The sequence below is a fragment of the Salminus brasiliensis genome, chromosome 7 (assembly GCF_030463535.1).
Source record: "Salminus brasiliensis chromosome 7, fSalBra1.hap2, whole genome shotgun sequence".
In the NCBI taxonomy this organism is placed as follows: domain Eukaryota; kingdom Metazoa; phylum Chordata; class Actinopteri; order Characiformes; family Bryconidae; genus Salminus; species Salminus brasiliensis.
In genome coordinates this window covers 22245970-22264357 of record NC_132884.1, presented here as the reverse complement: position 1 = coordinate 22264357, position 18388 = coordinate 22245970, and the positions used below count along the sequence as shown (strand labels likewise).

Here is an 18388-nt window from a genome sequence, read left to right as displayed (position 1 = left end):
CAGCAGATCACTAAGACTGATTTCGTATAGTTCATAGTTGATGCTGCTGAACTGGGTAAATTCCTACATGTGAAATGCTATGCCTACATGCTACGCATAGCTTCTCAGCAAGTGCTTAAGTTTTCCCACTGTGTCAAGACTTCTAGGTAGGAGAAGACATATTACTATGTTAATCCACTGCAGCCCCACTGCAGAACCGTCCAGCTGACTTGCAACATTGCTTGATAAAAGATATTGGAAGTAAATTAATTTAGGAGCATTATAAACACTTTGCTTTAACAGTTCCAAGTAGAGTCACAAAAGAAAAAAGAAATCCTATATAGAAAAATAAGATGCATCAACGTTTTATAATCGCATCACGGCCTCTGAATCATAATCGATTAGAATCATGAGGTGTATAGAGATTCCCATCACTACTCTCAGCCCAAGAGGCCTCAGAGCCATGGAGTACTGTCACTCAATGGCCAGCCTAAAAAGCCTACAAGCTGCAAAGCTGAATTGCAATGTAGACTCACTCTATTGGCAGGCCTGGAAAAAAAAGAAACTCTGTGATGTAGAGTTGTTCCAGCAGTGGCCCAGCAATCTACCAAACTGTGAAGTACAGTTGCACCAGCATTCGGCCCAGCAATCTACCAAACTGTGAAGTACAGTTGCACCAGCATTCGGCCCAGCAATCTACCAAACTGTGAAGTACAGTTGCACCAGCATTCGGCCCAGCAATCTACCAAACTGTGAAGTACAGTTGCTCCAGCATTCGGCCCAGCAATCTACCAAACTGTGAAGTACAGTTGCACCTGCATTCGGCCCAGCAGTCTACCAAACTGTAGTAAAGAGTAGCTCTGGCGATCGAGCCAGCAATACACCAAGACACAACATATAGAGACATTTTGGTGGTTAGCCCTGCTACTGAAGCCACAATGTAGCGCCCATGACTGTCCCAGGCCAGATTTGTTTTAAAGGTAGATTGCATCTGGGTATGTATGTTTATCTTCATTATTATGTGTGTTTATGCATTACAAGAGCAAACCTGCCTTGAATATTAGTGCTGTATTTCAGCCTGGCTAGCAAAGACATGATAAGATTAAGTGTGCAGCAGGTAGGATAAAGTAAACATGATATATAAATTCTAAAGGGCACCTAAATTCTGACTAGCCAAGCCATGATAGGATTAAGTATGCTGCTGGAGAATATAGTAAATATGAGTAGTAAGTCCTAATGACTTTCCTAACACAGCTTTGTTTAACAAAATGGATCAAAGCCTTGGAGACGCAGAGAGAGAGAGGTCTTGATGTATCTGCCCACAGTAGCAGCCTCACCTCCTCACTGTCTCTGCTACTAATGAAAAGCAGAAACAACCAACCTCAAATCAATAACCCCTCATTACGCACTTCTGATTAGCTCTTCCTCTAGTGGTGAACACCACTGTCCTGAAGATAAACAGTCCACATTAGCTGGGTTGGGATGAATGTGTCTCTGCATCAACTCTAAAGGTCATGTAGTCTGTGCATGTCTTTGTCTTGTAATGTTATGTCTGTAGTAGCCCTGAGACGGATGCTGTTTACATCACCTATTCAGGAATCAAAATGAGATGAGAAGCTGTTTGCACCATGAATTCAAAAAGTATGTCCTTCAAGTGTAACAAAACGCAAACACGCACCCACACACACACATCAGCACCACCCAGACTGTACACATGAGGATTTGGGGCTGTTTTAGCCCTAGCCGATGCATGACTGCCAGTCTTTATTGAGAAGAGTTTATTTATGTTATTTATGTTTTATCTTTAAATGTTTATTTAGCATATATTCGACTTTGAGCTGAAAATCTGCCTTGTATTTGGAAAATTACAGACTCCTGGCATTAAATTTAAGGCAAATAGGCAAGAAACTAGAGGTTGGTGTAGCCACAGGTATAGTAGGTAACACCACTCTCCCTGTGGCAGACAGGGGCTTCATTCCCTAGGTAGGGAAGCTCACCACACTACACCAATAGTAGTCCATGAGAAAGACACTTGCCACAAAGTTTACCTACCTGTGCAGCATGATCCAAATGTCGGTCACTCTGGATAAGAGTATCAGCCAAGTGTCGATATAAATACTAAGGGCAGAAATGACAGTTTTGTTCCTGTCAGTCGTTATTAAAATATCTGAATGATTTGGTCTAATTTATAACATGTCTTTTCTTCAACTGTGATCTTATAGATCAAACAATTAGTGACTAACTGCATTTTCCAAAAGCAGACAAATTTAAACTTGGCACAGCCATGTTGTGTCATATATCCTTGTAGAATCTAAATACAATGTTAATAGAGTGAGGGTAAGGGCTAGGGCTTGGATTAGGGTTAGGGCCTCTAGAGTACCTAAAACCAGCATGGTCAAGCTTGGTCATACTGGTGGTCTGGCTTGGTCAGGTTGATCATGTTTGCAGACCAGCTAAACCATCAAATGGGAATTAAACATACCCTAGGATGGTCAACCAGCTCAAGCAGCTTGACCGGCTTAAGCTGTCTGAGCAGTTTTATTTCAGTAGGAAATTAGTTTTTTTTTTATCTTTTCCCTGGAGAGTGTTGGTTTTTTTTTTGCACAAATAACTCTGGAGACGCAGCATTACGCAGTTATCTCAAGCATTACTCTGCCCCGCTTCTCAAAAGTTCCATAGTGCATCATGCCAAACCCGCAGTGGCAGTGAAGGTGACACTATTCTCAGGTCACTGACCAGGTCAGTCGAGCTTCAATATGAATTTTACAGTAAAATAATGTCTTAACTATTAATGAACTATTATGTCTAAAATGTCTTAACGATTTTTTCCCCCCAAAACATCTAACACAAAAAAATATTTGTTAGCACATTAATAATCAACAGCTAATCATTGTGACTTCTGTTTGTTTGTTTTTTTAAATGACCCTCTTCACCTATAGTGTCTTGCCTTTGGGTAGAAATAATAGCAGACATTCTAGCACATTTTGCATAATTTTGACCCCAAAAAGTATTTAGACAATTAGAAATTGTGTTTTTTAGCATGAATTGGAGTGGCTTAAGCACAGGTAGGGCATGCACAAGAAAGCTAACCTTATTTGTTCCTCTTGAAGTCTGCCATTTCACAGCAACAAGACCTAGAAAGTGCCAAACGAGGTCGTCATTAGACTGATCACAATAAAGCACTTGCTGAAAGAAACAATATGCATCTTTAATGAGAAATTGTATTTCATCTCACTTCTGGGTCCTTTGTAGTCTCAGCATGAAGACTGTACAAAATACTGTAGAGCTTGATGGGATTTGTGCATAAGCCTGGAAATGGGACAGTCATCTTTTTTTCTGAAACTGGAGAACATTACTGATGTGTTTGGTGAATTATGGTGCAGGCCACTACTGGAGCTGGCTCACTTGTTGTACTGACATTGCTGACTTGACTGCTGACCATAGCAGTAGCCTGAACAGGAGGTGTACGGGAAAAATGTCTTAGATATCGACACATTTCTTAAACCCCAGTGCTCAGCACTCATGCAGCGGGACAAAGGCACTAAACAAACCACCCCAGCATGTAATATTTAGGGCAAGATTTTTGACTCTCTGTTTCAGTTACCAAAGCTAAGAGCAGTAAGCCCTGCACTTCATATGATGTACAAAGGATTGAAGGGCGAACGCAGTGTGTGAAATGCACCAAAGTAATGGAGAGGTCCTAGTGTGGGCTGGAGATTTTATCTTACTCTGGTGCTAGGAATATAAATTTGCTGTGTAAAATGTTATCAGATGAATAATGTGAGGTTTTCATACACAGATGCACCAGTACTTAGAAACCCTAACTTTGCCTGGCTTTCTTGTTTGGTGTGGCACAACAGATAACACCACTACCTGCCAGTGAGCTGCCTCACCATGTGGGAGACTGCGGTTTGAGTCCTGGTCTGGGTGACTATGCAGCGCTACACCAATAAGAGTCCTTGGGCAAAATTCCTAACACTACATTGGCCCTCCTCTGTAATACGAGAACCTTGTAAGTCGCTCTGGATAAGAGCGTCAGCTAAATGCCATAAATGTAAATGTCTTGTGAAAGGCTTCTAGTTCTATGAGATTCTTGGGCCATCTTGCATGCAAAAGGACCATGCGGCCCATTGCAAAACCACCTTGCTCCTCTTTAGGTTGTCTATTGTGGATAGTGTGGTGTGTTTAGGCTGTTATCCTGCTGTAGAAGCTCTTTTCATCTTCAGCTTTTTTAAATCAACCCATGCTTAATAGCTGGAGAGGTTCTTTTGGTTGGTTGGTTCTTTGGTTGGTTCTTTGTGTGTTCTAATGACATTCTGCACTCTTTTTCTCTAAACAAACATTTGTTTACTGCGGCCAAAAGTTTTTTACCTCTCAAAAAGTATCAGGGTTGTTTAGGCGTTCCTTTGAAAACTTTTGATGCTGAATTTTGTGATGAGACACGATTTTCTTTTTTTTTCTATATTCAGGTCATATTTGTGCAGATGTCACTGCACAGTAGAACAGTGCACCACCACTCCAGAGTCTATCTGACAATCTAACTGAAAATAAGCCAAACAGGGTTATCGTGATCAGGTATCACGGTCTCCATACCTCAACATGATCTCCAACATGAAAACTTGTCTTTTCACTAGGAAGTCAATTTTCATGCTGATAATAATGAGAGGGGACAGAGGCTCTGATACTTTACAGGAGTCAATTTTCACATCTGTAGATTTTGTGATGTTTAAATTTTAGATTTAGAGCAGTCATGTACATTTAAACAAAGGCCGCAACCACAGGCCTGTGTTCCATCTCCTCATCTTGTAAGAGGCTAAAAATCACTGTATCATCTACAAATTTAATAATATGTCTGTCCTGGTATTGACTCCTGCAGTCATTTGTGTAACAAATATGCAAGAGAGGAGACAAGACACAGCCTTGCGGTGAGCCAGTGGAAGGGAGATGTTTTTGAGATAAACGCCCATTAACCTTCACCTGCTGTGGTCTGCACATTAAAAAATCCATAATCCAAACAACTATTTTGATTCCTACATTAAATTGTGTTAAAAGCATCTTGGCTAAAACACAAAGCTGTTTTGTATTAAAGGAACATATGAAATCCACAAATAAGAGTCTTGCTTGACCCCCCCCCCCACCCCCCCCCCCCCCCCCCAAACACCATCCCAAAAGTAAAGTATGGGGATTGCAGCATCCTCCTGTGAAAGGAACAGATGCTGCAAAAGGTAGAAAGACATTGTATGACAGACTGCTTCAAACGTTACCTTTTAGCATGATAGAGATCCTGAGCACAAGGCCAAACAACACAAATGTGAATGTTCTACATTGGCCAAGTCAACAAAAATGATAGTTTTTCACCATGCAAACATGATGATGTTTTTTTTTTTTTTGCCAAGGTGAAGCATAGGGGTGGCAGCATCCTGCTATGGGAATACTTTTCCTCAGCAGAGACTGGGCACCTTGTTAAACTGAAGAACAGGTGGATGCTGTCAAATTTAGGAAGATACAGTAAGAAACTGCTTCAGTCTGCTAAAATCTAAAGCTTGGAAGGAAATTCACCTTTTAGCATGAGAATGATCCCGAACACAAGGCCTAACAACAAAACGGCGAATGTTCTACATTCTACAACAAAAAAATGCTTTTCACCTTATAAACATGAGTTGTTTATGTTTTTTTTTGTTGTTTTTTTTGCCAAATCTGAAGTATGGCAGTATAGTGCTGGGGAAATACATTTCTTTAGCAGGGACTGGGCACCTTGTTAAAACTGAAGAACATATGGATGCTGCCAAATTTAGGTAGATACCATCAGACAAACTGCTTCAGTCTGCTAAAATCTAAAGCTTGGAAGGAAATTCACATTTAGCGTGAGAATGATCTTGAGCACAAGGCCAAACAACAAAATTATCTACAATGGCCAAGTCAAAACCTGTGGGATTTGGGGTCTATGCAGTGTGAACAACCTGGAGCACAAGAATGGGTCAACTGTTATTGCACCAAAAGTGGTTCAGCAGATTTATTTATTTTACTGACAAGTAATGAATTTAGAGTTTGAATAAAATGACTTTGCAATAAACAAGACAGCCATATTCACCATTTGTGATCGACACAAATGAAATTTGGCCTATGCCTTTAACCCATCCATGCAGTGAACACACACTAGTGATCAAACATGAGCAAACACAGTGAGCAAACATGCCCAGAGCAATGGGCAGCCATTTCTACAGCACCCGGGGAGAAGGAAGGGTGAAGGGCCTTGCTCAAGGACCCAGCAATGGCAGCTTACCAAGGCAGGTATTGAACTCACAACCCTGTCATCAATAGCCCAGTGCTCTAACTGCTGAGCCACCACTGCTGGCTGATACAGTAAGTGTGGAAGTGTTGTTTGTAATCCAGACAAGGCTCATATGATTAGCAATGTTCATGGGGTTGGTGCTTGTTTTGAACAGTGAAGGGTATGTAAAATGCTTTTAAATTTGGGCCACCTGCACAAATGTGTTCTTCGGTGATACTGCACTACAACACAAACATACAAAGGGTCCTTGTCCAAATACTACCGAACCTTTATGTGGAACCTTAAAATGTGTGTGGTATTCCTCTGGATTTGTAGGTGCACTTTTCCTGAAAGTCTGGAAATGTATCACAGGGCAGAGTGAGGTTAATTTACTTCTGCCCAAAGACTTTCCATTTAAATGTGCTGGCAGAGTATCGTCCTAAAGGAACATGATGTTAAGAGGAGCCTGATGGTCTGTGCTACTGAAGTTACACACATAATGGGCTTGGCTCAGGCGCACCTTGCTCTAGGCTTTACAGGCTATTCTACCTCCACTTTGAATTCCTGTTTGTTTTTCCGCATTCGGCCCATTCGTCCACAATTAATGCTTATGCTGTGACTGTATCCACCAGAGTGAACGTCTCTGTTATGATTGAAATTCCATACATACAGTACATCCGTTCTGCAGAGAGCCTGCGTGACATAAAGGCTGCTGCTAAATTTTTCACATTCACTATGAATCGATAAATACACCACAAACAGAGAACCTAACACTCTTCATTCACACTGATTCACTGACCAGCATCAATGCAGCATGGAGAAGAAACCACACTCATGACATGGTCCTTTTATTAGGGCAGTGCTGCCATGGTAACACATCACGACATTGAGGAAAGACCCATCATCCCAAGTGGCTTAAAGCTATTGACATTAATCTCCCCAGTTTGATTTGACTGACTGTTTGATTGATGAGATTCAGAGTGGTGGTGTGTTCGCTTGTTTGGCAGATGTCTGTGTGCTAGTCTGAGTGCTAGAGGAACAGGTTTATGGAATTGAGGACATAAATAAGGTTTTGTCATTTTAGTTGATTTAATTGGGGGTGTATGGTCATAAATGTACCCTTCTAATTACAAAAGGAAAGACTTAAACACTTACACAAGTCTGTATTATTTAAGGCTGTCTGAAGTGTGACATAAGTGATATTAAAAAACTGGACCCTCACTCACTACAATACACAACCATGGCTCACGGAAAACACACTACGGACAATAACGAAAATATTTCTTTTTAACTCACACATACACTCACATACAGATAAATATGTACATATGTATACATATATATATATATATATATATATATATATATATATATATATATATATATATATACACACACACACACACACACAGACATTTCATCTGTGTATATATATTTTTATATTTGTATTTTTTTTTTGCTTATATTTCTATATTTTCATATTTTTATATTTTATTCTTTAACTTAAATGTAACTTATTCTATTTTTTTTTTTCATTTTATTTTTCTTTTGCACTTTTGCACTTTACTTCATTAAGTTAAGGTTTAGTTAAGTTTAAATGTAGATTTTTATTGTATAGCTTGATGTGGGCAGACTGTCATAAAAGCATTTCACTGCAAGTTATACTGTGTATGACTATGTATGTGACAAATAAAATTTGATTTGATTTGATTTGAATTTTACCATATACCATTATACCATAGAAAACTAGAAAAAGGTTGTTATTATAACCATACATATAACTATACATTTGATAAACTTTACATTTTTGTATATAGAATTACATAATGAATTACATAGTTAGGTGCATAATATTGTCTGACGCTGTATGTGGCTGCAGTGAAGTACTGACAAACTGACAAAGACTTTTTTCATTTACACACTCACACCTCCTGTATTGACGTTTTTTTTTTTCTGTTAATTTTCTTGATCTTTCTGCATAATCACAGCTTGTATTCAAATGTAAATTAGAATAAAATATCTACTCTTCTATTTATTAACACATATGCAGTGTTAAGCTTAGAAACTGCACTTTCTACAGACTGTCTCATCTTCTTTCAATGAGCTGCGAGTGGGAAATAAAATCAAAAGAAACTACTACAATTTGGAATCACACAACAGTTGTTCACAAAGTCACTGCTGTGTGGACATAGTTGGGATCTCATGATAATGGCACTCCAAACACTCACTCCTAACATCTCTGAAAGTATCCTGCTGCCTTATTTGGCTAACAAGCTTACAGAGCAAAAGTGTAGAGTGCTGGGTTGGTCTGGATAGGTCCCAGACGAGCCCCTCAATTCTGTTCTCCAGTCCAGAGTCAGACGCTTTCTCCCTAAATCCTCAACCAGACCAAACACCAGACACTGTATAATTGGCTGAACCAGTATGGATTTATTGTTAATCAGTGGAGGAAATGCTGCTACAGGGTTCAGCACATGCCCAAACACAACTAGCTACATAAATACAGAAATACACAAAAGTACCAAACTCCCTGCTCAGAAAACAGGAGAAAAGAATAGACAAAACAAAAAGGTGCTCATCCCTACTTTTCCCTATTGAATCATTAGTTTGCCAAAGATGCCGTTTACACCTGGTCACTTCATGTGGCTGGTATCTGGATTGTATCCTGATAAGATGATAAAAATGTTTCTGGTTAGTCAGACTGAAATCTGATTGCTGTGTGGGACAGAATAGGCAGATTTGCTCATTGTGTGGCAATTAATTCTGGTGTACTGGTTGTACTGGGAGGGGTTTGGGATATACAATGCGTCTTGGACAGACGGATGCCATAACATGTGGCTCAAATACATCTTGGGTGTGTTCACGCCAGATATTATCCTGATACTCAAGATGCATGAACTGACCAGGTATAAACGTGGTCAATGTGTAACAAAGCTAACAAGCTGACAGAGAGAACGTGTCAAGTGCCAGGTTGGTCTGGATAGGTGATGTTCCAGTGGTCATCAAAGGGGGGGGGGGGGGGGGGTCCTGAATCCCTAACGCACTGTGTCCCTTTTTATTGGTTATATACAGTTAAATTAGCCAATAAACAAATATGGAGAAAATAAAGCTACAAGATTGAGGAGATGGAGTTTCCTCAGTGTTTATATGCAGCAGTGTTTGCTTATAGTTCGGAACTATTTGTCTTCATGGATGTAAGAAAACTTTCTTACAGGTTGATAACATCAAGAGATCTGCAGTATAATCTCAATAATGCACTAAAAGTTGTACTACATGGTGAGACCAAGTGCAAGTATCTCACAGTATAGCACTCCCCTGTTGCATAAGTGACTGGAAATATTTTCCCAGTATTGGAAATTAGACAATAAACATTAAATACGTTTTTTTTTTTTATACCCATTTAGAATAGATGACAAATGGTGACAATTGTGGCCTATTTTTAATTGAATATTATTTATTAGTATTATGCATTATGTAACTGTAAAAGCAATGCAGTGGAATCACCCTCCTGATGCACTGCTGCATTTTTATAACCCTATAGGAGGGTGATGTAGACTCATGAAGGTTTGGGCTGCACTCCTTCTCTCCCACACCTTCACTCTGGCCTGAGGGAAAGGCCTGGGTGCTATTTTTCCGAGCTGATTGCCATGGTGACAGCCCCACCGGGCTGTGTCAGAGTATGAAAGGCTGAGCAGGACCCTGGACTGCCACAAGTCTCCAGTGCCTGTCAGCCTGTCTTAGTGAGGCAGAGAGAGAAAGAGAGAGAGGGTAACGGAGAAAGAGAAAAAGAGGGGCAGGAAGAGACTTAATGGGGGTTTGGGAGAATGAGAGCAAGGGGAAAGTAAGATGGACTCTCGGATAGCGATGGCTGCATTAGCATCTCTCTGAGTGCTCATGGGAGATGGAGAGCCATGGCCTGTCATTAGTGGAGCCACAAGGGATGGGGAGAGAGAGATTAGATTAAATTATCAAAAGACTGACAGCCTGCATCTGACTGCTAGGCCCCTGCTACCAATAAGAGAGGCAAAGAAGGAAGATTGTGGCATCTCTCAGGCCTTAAAATATCAAACATTTGATTAATTTAAACTTAACTATTTAAGGAGAATTGTGAGTTTATGTTGGCTTTAATACAAAACTTAAAACTGAGAATCAGTCCATTTCTCCTTGACCTGCTGTTCTTCTAAGTTCTTTGGTTTGAAACTGTGGGGGATCCTCTTATGGTGCTTTGAGGAACCTTCAAGGAACCTATCTATTAAAAACCTTTTCCTAAAGGTTCCTGAAAGCACCTTAAGAGGTTCCACCACAGTTTCAAATTGAAGAACCTCCAAAAGTTCCTCAAGGATCGAATCCTTTTTTTAAATTGTAGTCTAAATATTATTTTTACTCTTTAAAGCTAACTTGCTAACTAGCTTTAAAGCAACAATCTACACATTCTACAAACACATTTACCATGTTCCTAGTAATGATGAGTCAAAATTTGTAAATATTTGATTAGTTGTTAAGGTAAAAGAAAGTTTTAGGACTTACGTAGTGCACAATATAGGGTACAATATGACTCATACTCATCTCGAGTATGAAAACATATGACATTGGAGAGAAGCTAGTTTTTTAATCATATATTACATTTTAGTCTGGGTTTCCTAAATTTGAGTAATATTAAGCACCACATGGACTCTAGCACTCACATATTTACATTTAGCAGGCTGCACATAAACCACAAGAGGAAGCTATTACCTGAATAGCTATAATAGGTGCTTCATATCAATGACTAAAGTCTTTGTTTGAATGGTAAAACTGGATACTACTGGTTCAAATCCCTGGTCATGCTGCATGCCATCAACAACCAGAGTCGGAGAGGGCACAATTGGCCTTTCACTACACAGTCCGGAGGTGGGATTAGATAGTAATAATCTTTTTTTCAGGGCTCTTTGGTATTTTTGATTCTTTCTGTTTCTGAAGCTGCTGAACCAATATGGAGGGCTGTTTACGCCACCGTTATCCGGCCTTGCTCGCAGACGCGCCCCTTTCCCTTGTCCTGGCTGCTTTACTAAAGTTACATAGTGCAGTTAGCAGTGCGCCAAGCCCGGAGTAGCAAGGGTAGAGACGCTACTCTTCCTATTACGAGTCAGTGGAGCCTCACAATGTTTTAAAGCTGTTATTTTAGGGTTAAAATGCTGGATATTGCTGCATTAACTAGCTTTGCATTAGCATGCGGCGCAACATAGGCTGAACACAATGGACAGAAATCTTTGTATTCAGATTTACTGTGAACGTTGATGCTGAGTTATGCACTTGCAGTGTTTTTGCCACTAGTTACACACCACAAGATACTCTGGTTTTACTCATGAGCCTCAGTGTTTGAGTGTCTCCAGGCTCTGAGGTAAGTACTTTATCGAAGAGCAGCGATTAGATCTTAGCCAGAAATGCACAGTGAAAACAGAGGGCTGATTAAAAGAGGTTTGCTCTCAGTTAAAACATTTAGATGTGTCTGCAGATAGAATATCAGCAAGAGAACAGCAGACTTGCATGAGTTGCCACCTCAGATGCCTTTCTGCACAAGGCTAGGACCGGGAGAACGAGAGAAAGGGAGAGGAAGAGAGATGGGGTCCATCACTGTCAAAGCCAGGACAGATCATCATTAATAGATGGATAAAAGAGGCTCCTTCAAGTCTGCGATTTGTCTGTTAATCCTCCGCAGTAAGCATAATTGACTGTGCCATCGGTGATACGGAGCTGAGATCATTTGTTACAGTACATTTAGAGAGAGCAGGCTTGTTTTTTTGGGGGGGGTTTTGATGCTGCTGTAAGAAGAGATACTGTAATAATACTGAAATGTTTGCATTGGACTTGAGTCAAACTGTCTAAAGTGAAAAGCAATGCCTGGAATCACTCAGGCCACGGTTTGCTCCCGCTAAGAGGCTACACACTGCTGTCCATTTAGAGTGTGTTCTCATAAATAAGTGCTGTGGAAACCTCCCAATTCTAGACTACATTACACTCTCTGAATGGGAATTTAAGCCTGTTATCCCTAACCAGACATAAACCCGTATGTTCAGAAACATAAAGAGACAAAATCTACAGATTTATTGTAAAGATGCATCAGATAAGACTGGAGAAAGTCCTGGCCTTAAATGTTCAATATATGTCCCTGAAGTCCTCATGTAAGGTTTGTGTAGGTTTATGTACCAAACTCAATAATTATTTTTTTATAACATATTTTATATACCAGTTATAAAACATTATGTTATGTTACTATGCCTTTATAAATTATATGTACATTCTTCATGATATGTAAAAAGATGCTTGGCTATCCTGTATCGTGCCTCATTCAAAAAGTAATCCAGGCTGAAAAACTCCTTCAGTCTCTGCTTTAGTCTACATACACTGTATGTCCAAATATTTATGGAAACCTCTCCCACTGAATGCATTCAGCTACTTTTGCTGACACCGATCTGCACATGTACACAGACAGCTTGTCTAGCAACTGTAGAAAAATTGCCAATTTAGTAGGACCCTCTGGAGACCTAGGCCTCTTTGCTCATGCCTAATGCCAGACATGGGCTAGGCCTGAGTTGGAAAGCCCCCAGCATTGAGCTGTCGAGCAGTGGAACTTCACTGTTCACTCTAGTGTAAAAATGTGACAGGTCAAATATACCTCAAGCTTGGATCCTTTAAATTGAGGAAGAACCTCTTCATTTACTTCTTTCAACCTTTAAAAGGTTCTTCACATGCATCTATTTCATACAATTGGTTCTTTATGGAATCAAAACACGGTTCTTCGATGGTGTTGCTCAAAGAACCATTTGTAGCACCTTGATTTTTGAGAGTGTACTACATTAAACTCTCAGTTCAAAAGCTTCCCTTCCATCTCCCTTTAACATCATGCTGAGGAACGTGCAGTAAAAAATTGAATTGTGCAAAAATTGAATTGTGATGCTGTCCCAGGCACTTAGCGTGTAATTTTTCTCAGGTCCTGGTGTTCCTAGTGTTTGAAAGAGCGGCTGTGTCATGCATCGATGCCAAAGTTTTGATCAATAATTTACTGCCCTTTATAAATATTGGAATATCTGCATTGAGACTTCACACACTCTGTAGTGCTCTGTGTGCACCGAGGAACTTAACAAGAGCACAGCCCCAACACATTCACATTAGGTCCAGTGTTCTTTATGAACCTTCATATCTGATGTTCCCTAGTCCTCCCTTATTCTCACCCAGTCCTACTCCTGTCAAACACACACACATGCACACACACACTTCTCTCTCACTTTCTGTTTGTTGTGAGCTGTTTTTCTTCCTATTGCTGCCGGTGAGTGCATTTGCGTCAAGAACTGCTCTGTCACATGGACTCCACTCACAGGTGGCGTAGATTCAGAAAATAAATAAATAACAACAATAACAACAACAGGGACAGAGGAGAGGTGCTTGCACGAATCCTCTGAACAGCAGCTAGAGAATAACGTGAAGCAGCTTGAAGCCTCTCCTTCTCTCTTCCTTTTTCCACTCTCTCTCTCTCTCCTCTCTCTCGTTTTTTCTTTCTCTCTTCAACACACACTTAACAAAAGACAGCAGTACTGGCGGCTATCGCGCTCCACTACAAGGTCCTCTTTCCTCCTCTCAGCGCTGGAGGAGAGGTCCTGTCAGCTCAGATTTTTCAGATAAGGAAATGTCAGGCCACAGAGGGCAGCGATGCTGGTGAAATTAGCTGGGCCAATCTGCTAACAAACATTTGCTGTCTGTTTCAGGAATGCTTACCAGCACTTCTTTCATACACAACTACTACTACTAGTATTGATTATTTATTATTATTATTAATATTATTATTATTATTAGTAGTAGTAGTAGAAGTAGTAGAAGCAGTAGTAGTAATATTATTATTACTGTTATATGTAATATAAATAAAAAAAATAGTAAATATTTAATAAATCATTTTATTAAAAAAATAATAATTAAAAAAAATATATTATATATATATATATATATATATATATATATATATATATATATATATATATATATGAATCAATAAAAACCAGCATGAAGGACAACAGAATGGTGACCTGGTGGCATTTATTGCACAGCCTGGGGTTGTGTTGTTGTGTTGTTGTTCGATCCTAGAACTGTCTGTCTGTTGCTGTCTGTAAGATGATTGGTGTGTTCTCCATGTGTCTGTGTGGGTTTCCCCTGGGTACCCCAGACCACCTCCTGCCTTGCATCCAATGATTCCTGCTAGGGTCCAGACCCTCTGCGACCATGACTAGGAAGAAGTGAATAAGAAGATGACTGACTGAATGTATAAAGGCCAACAGAAAATATTAAAATAAGTAAATACATTGAACAAAGAAATACATTTGACCAAAAATGATAATGATGAATAAAGCAAATTATTATAGTTCTACAAATTCAAATATTAATGAATAAATAAAAAAAACATATACATACATAAGATAATATAAAGATTATATAAGATGATATATAAACTATATTATCTTATATAATCTTTATATTATCTTATGTATGTATATGTTTTTTTTATTTATTCATTAATATTTGAATTTGTAGAACTATAATAATAGCTCTCTTTTTCTCTTTCTCTCTTTCTCTCTCTCTCTCTCTCTCTCTCTCTCTCTCTCTTTCCCTCTCTCTCTCTCTCTCTCTCTATACATGTATATATATAGGACTTGGTGATATTGCCTTTAATATCCTCACCTCATTAATTTTGCATAGAGGTTTTTAGATGCGATCTGGGTGAAAAATTACATATTTCATGAAACATCTTCACATGGCTGCAGTGATGGAGCTATTCATAGTGGTGCTTACAACCTGTGGACGGAGAGATGACAGCTCTCTCCGGCTCAGAGCTTTCAGAGATCACACATTAGTAAGAGACGTTCACTGAGCTTCACGCCTCCACTGGCCATAACGTCTTCGCAAATTAACCACAATGCCTTTGTGGTCTGTAGCCTGTGTTCGATTTGAATTAGACCACAATCACTCTGAAATAAAGAAATTTAGTTTGATGAGCACCTTTTTACCAAGACTACCCCAATAAATGAATATTTCAAAAACACTGAATTTTTCAAAGACAATTCACTGATCGTACTAGCTATATATTGATTATTCAAAGTGATAGTTTGACGCTTTTCCTCATTCACATAGCTGATGTTTGGTGACATGTTCGGTGTATGTTAGGGCTGCATGATATTGGAAAAAAACTGACATTGCAAAAACATTTCTACAATTTTATTGTGATATTAAAAAATACAGACATTTTTCCCAGATTTCAGTTAATCAAGAAGTCATGATATTAATAATGCACTCTTTATCCAATATTGCCGTAAAATAAATGATGTAAGGCAAATATAGTCTGCTTCTGAATTATATTTCATATAAAATAAGAACAGTTTCCTTTTGTATCAAGCAGCAAAAAAGTCAAATGAAAAATTTACATTGCACAAGACACTGCACGCCCTGCAATGTGACTATTGTGCATGTGCACATTGCGATAGCGATGCCGAAACAATATATTAAGCCTATTGTCTGCAATGCAAGAAATGGAGTAAGTACTGAAAGCTTAGATCCACCAGAAATCACACATGCCTCAGACTTCATTGAATTGAACTCACTTGTTAATATGGGTTCAGATACTCTAATACACTGCAAAAATGGACGGAATTCAGGCTTTAAGTTATTGATACTACAGTTGTATTTATGCAACATTCAGATTATGTGATATTTCTTATCAAACACAGATTGAGGTGAGTGTAATGATTTATAAGGTAAAGGTGCACGTATTTGTCACTGTACAGTGTACACTGTACAGCGAAATGTGTCCTCCGCATTTAACCCATCAACCCACACACACATGTGTTAGGGGCAGTGAGTACACACACACACACCCAGAGCGGTGGGCAGCCAACTCCAGCGCCCAGGGAGCAGAGAGGGTAAAGGGCCTTGCTCAAGGGCCCAACAGTGGCAGCTTGCCGAGCCCGGGAATCGAACCCACAACCCTGTTATCGATATCCCGGCGCTCTAACCGCTGAGCCACCACTGCCCCATCATACATGCTAATGTAGCCATTTTATTCATTATCCAGGCCCCAGTTTGCCAAAAGTGTCTCAATCAACTTGAGTAAGAGAGGTTTTTTATGTGATGTTTAAAAATAATATATATATATATATATATATATATATATATATATATATATATATATATATATATATATATATATAGTGCTGATGATGGTAAAATAGTGGTATGTCTGAGAAGATGTTTTTTGGGGACTATTTTATTTTAGTTTATGCCCTGCATGTGTCCCTCCACCATTAATATTTCAGATTAAAACCTCCTCAAAACTAGGAGAAATTAGTGTCTCAGGCATCAGGCAGCTATTCATATCATTTTGTGTAAAAGGTTTCTGTGAGGTAGCTCTTTTCGAGAGCCTTTAAACACTACTGACGTCTGCTTTCCACCACCACCACCGCTGTAAACAGTTCTCACTGGTAACTTTCTTTAATAATAACAGAAGGTGTAAAATTACCATTAAAAACCCTAGTATTTTAGTCATTTTATTTTATTATTATTCTATTTTCTATGCTTTTATGGCAGCTTGTGCAAACAATTATGAGCTTTGTTTTATCTACCACAAAGCATAGCATAGCATGCTCTTGTTTTTAACACTATTACAAGAACCTTGTAAATATATTTGATATTATTCTCAGATCTTACCAAATTAGTGCTGCTGTCCTCACAGTGTCCTCTCGGCTTGGTGTGCGGTTAGCTAGCCGGAGAGATTGCAGCCAGTCGGCCTGGTCAGCTTTTAAACTAGCACCCGCCCGCTTCTCCGGATTTTGTTATGTCGCACACCGCTTTTGAGCTCCCTTTCTGTGGACACTGGCACAGGCAAAACCATTGAAATTAGGAAGAAGTGATGGTAAAAGCCAGTCGGTTATACATTTATAACCGCCACCTGCAGCCTGTTTTCCTGTAATCTGGAGTATCAAGATCATATATTCCAGAAGTGGCTGTAGAGTTTTTTACTTGCCAGCTTTCACTAGTGGTAGCAGGGCTTTCACTACTGTATGTACACTTTAGGGGCATATATAAAAAGTGTCAAGGCCGTTAAACAGCTCTGTTTAACAGCTCTCTTTAGGTTAGGAGGATCTTTTCACTGGACCACAGTGTTTTAGGCCTTACTGTATGTCACGTCCATGTACCAAACTCTCATTATTCAACTATGCCAAGTGGAAAAACTTCAGTCTAGGGCACCTTTAAGTAGTTTACATGAGCGTGAAGCACAGACACTGTTCCTTGCACCTGATGCTGAGGATGTCTGCCTTCATCAGTGCATCTTTAAACTATCCATAATGCAGAATCCAGGTTCTTTCTCTCTTCCTCATTGCTCTCTTTTGCACACAGGCCCGGTTTTCCTACCTCCACATGAAGTACCTGTTCTTCTCCTGGCTGGCTGTGTTTGTAGGGAGCTGGGTGGTGTATGTGGAGTACTCCTCCTACACGGAGCTGTGCCGTGGACACGAGTGCAAAAACGCTATTGTGAGTTCAGCCTCCATGGCTTCAATCCAGTTTATCTGCAGCCCTGCTAGAGGCATAATTGTGAAAAGAGAGCCATCTGCTGGAGCATGACTGTACTGGAAACTGCTTTGACGTGCTGTGTGTTTGTTTCGGGAGGGGAGAGGGGGATACAGTAGAGAGACAGAGAAATGGGTCAGGCCCTGTCTTGGGCTCTCTGTCTCTGATATCACTTGTCTTTGATGTGCAGCGATGTGTTTGTGTGTGTGTGTGTGCCTTTATTCCAGTGTGATAAGTTCCGGAAAGGGGTGATCGATGGCACTGCCTGCAGCAGCTTGTGTGAAAAGGACACGCTGTATTTGGGGAAATGTCTGTCTGCCAAGCCCAGTAACCAGGTCAGACTATTCTCCAATCGCTGTGTATTGCCACACACTCTCAGCTAAAGCTCTTTTTCTCCATTTTGATCTCTGTGCGAGCTGCTCCGTTCCTTTTTGTGTTTCTCTCTAATTGTGGCCTGAATCAGTCTATCAGTGCACAGATGATGCACTCTGTGTTGATGTAGACTCAAAAACACAGCTTCTAGTCACATGATAAAACATCAAGGCTGTGTGA

At 39.8% G+C, this 18388-nt stretch overlaps 1 protein-coding gene across 1 annotated transcript in view; it reads left to right on the top strand.

The window, feature by feature from the left end:
- The window catches only part of dipk1ab (divergent protein kinase domain 1Ab), a 40048-nt gene that overhangs the window by 18640 nt on the left and 3020 nt on the right, over positions 1-18388 (top strand). Inside the window, exons 3-4 of the mRNA XM_072684144.1 lie at positions 17666-17800; positions 18064-18171. Coding sequence (XP_072540245.1) covers positions 17666-17800; positions 18064-18171 — 243 coding nt within the window. The remainder of the gene's footprint in view (positions 1-17665; positions 17801-18063; positions 18172-18388) is intronic.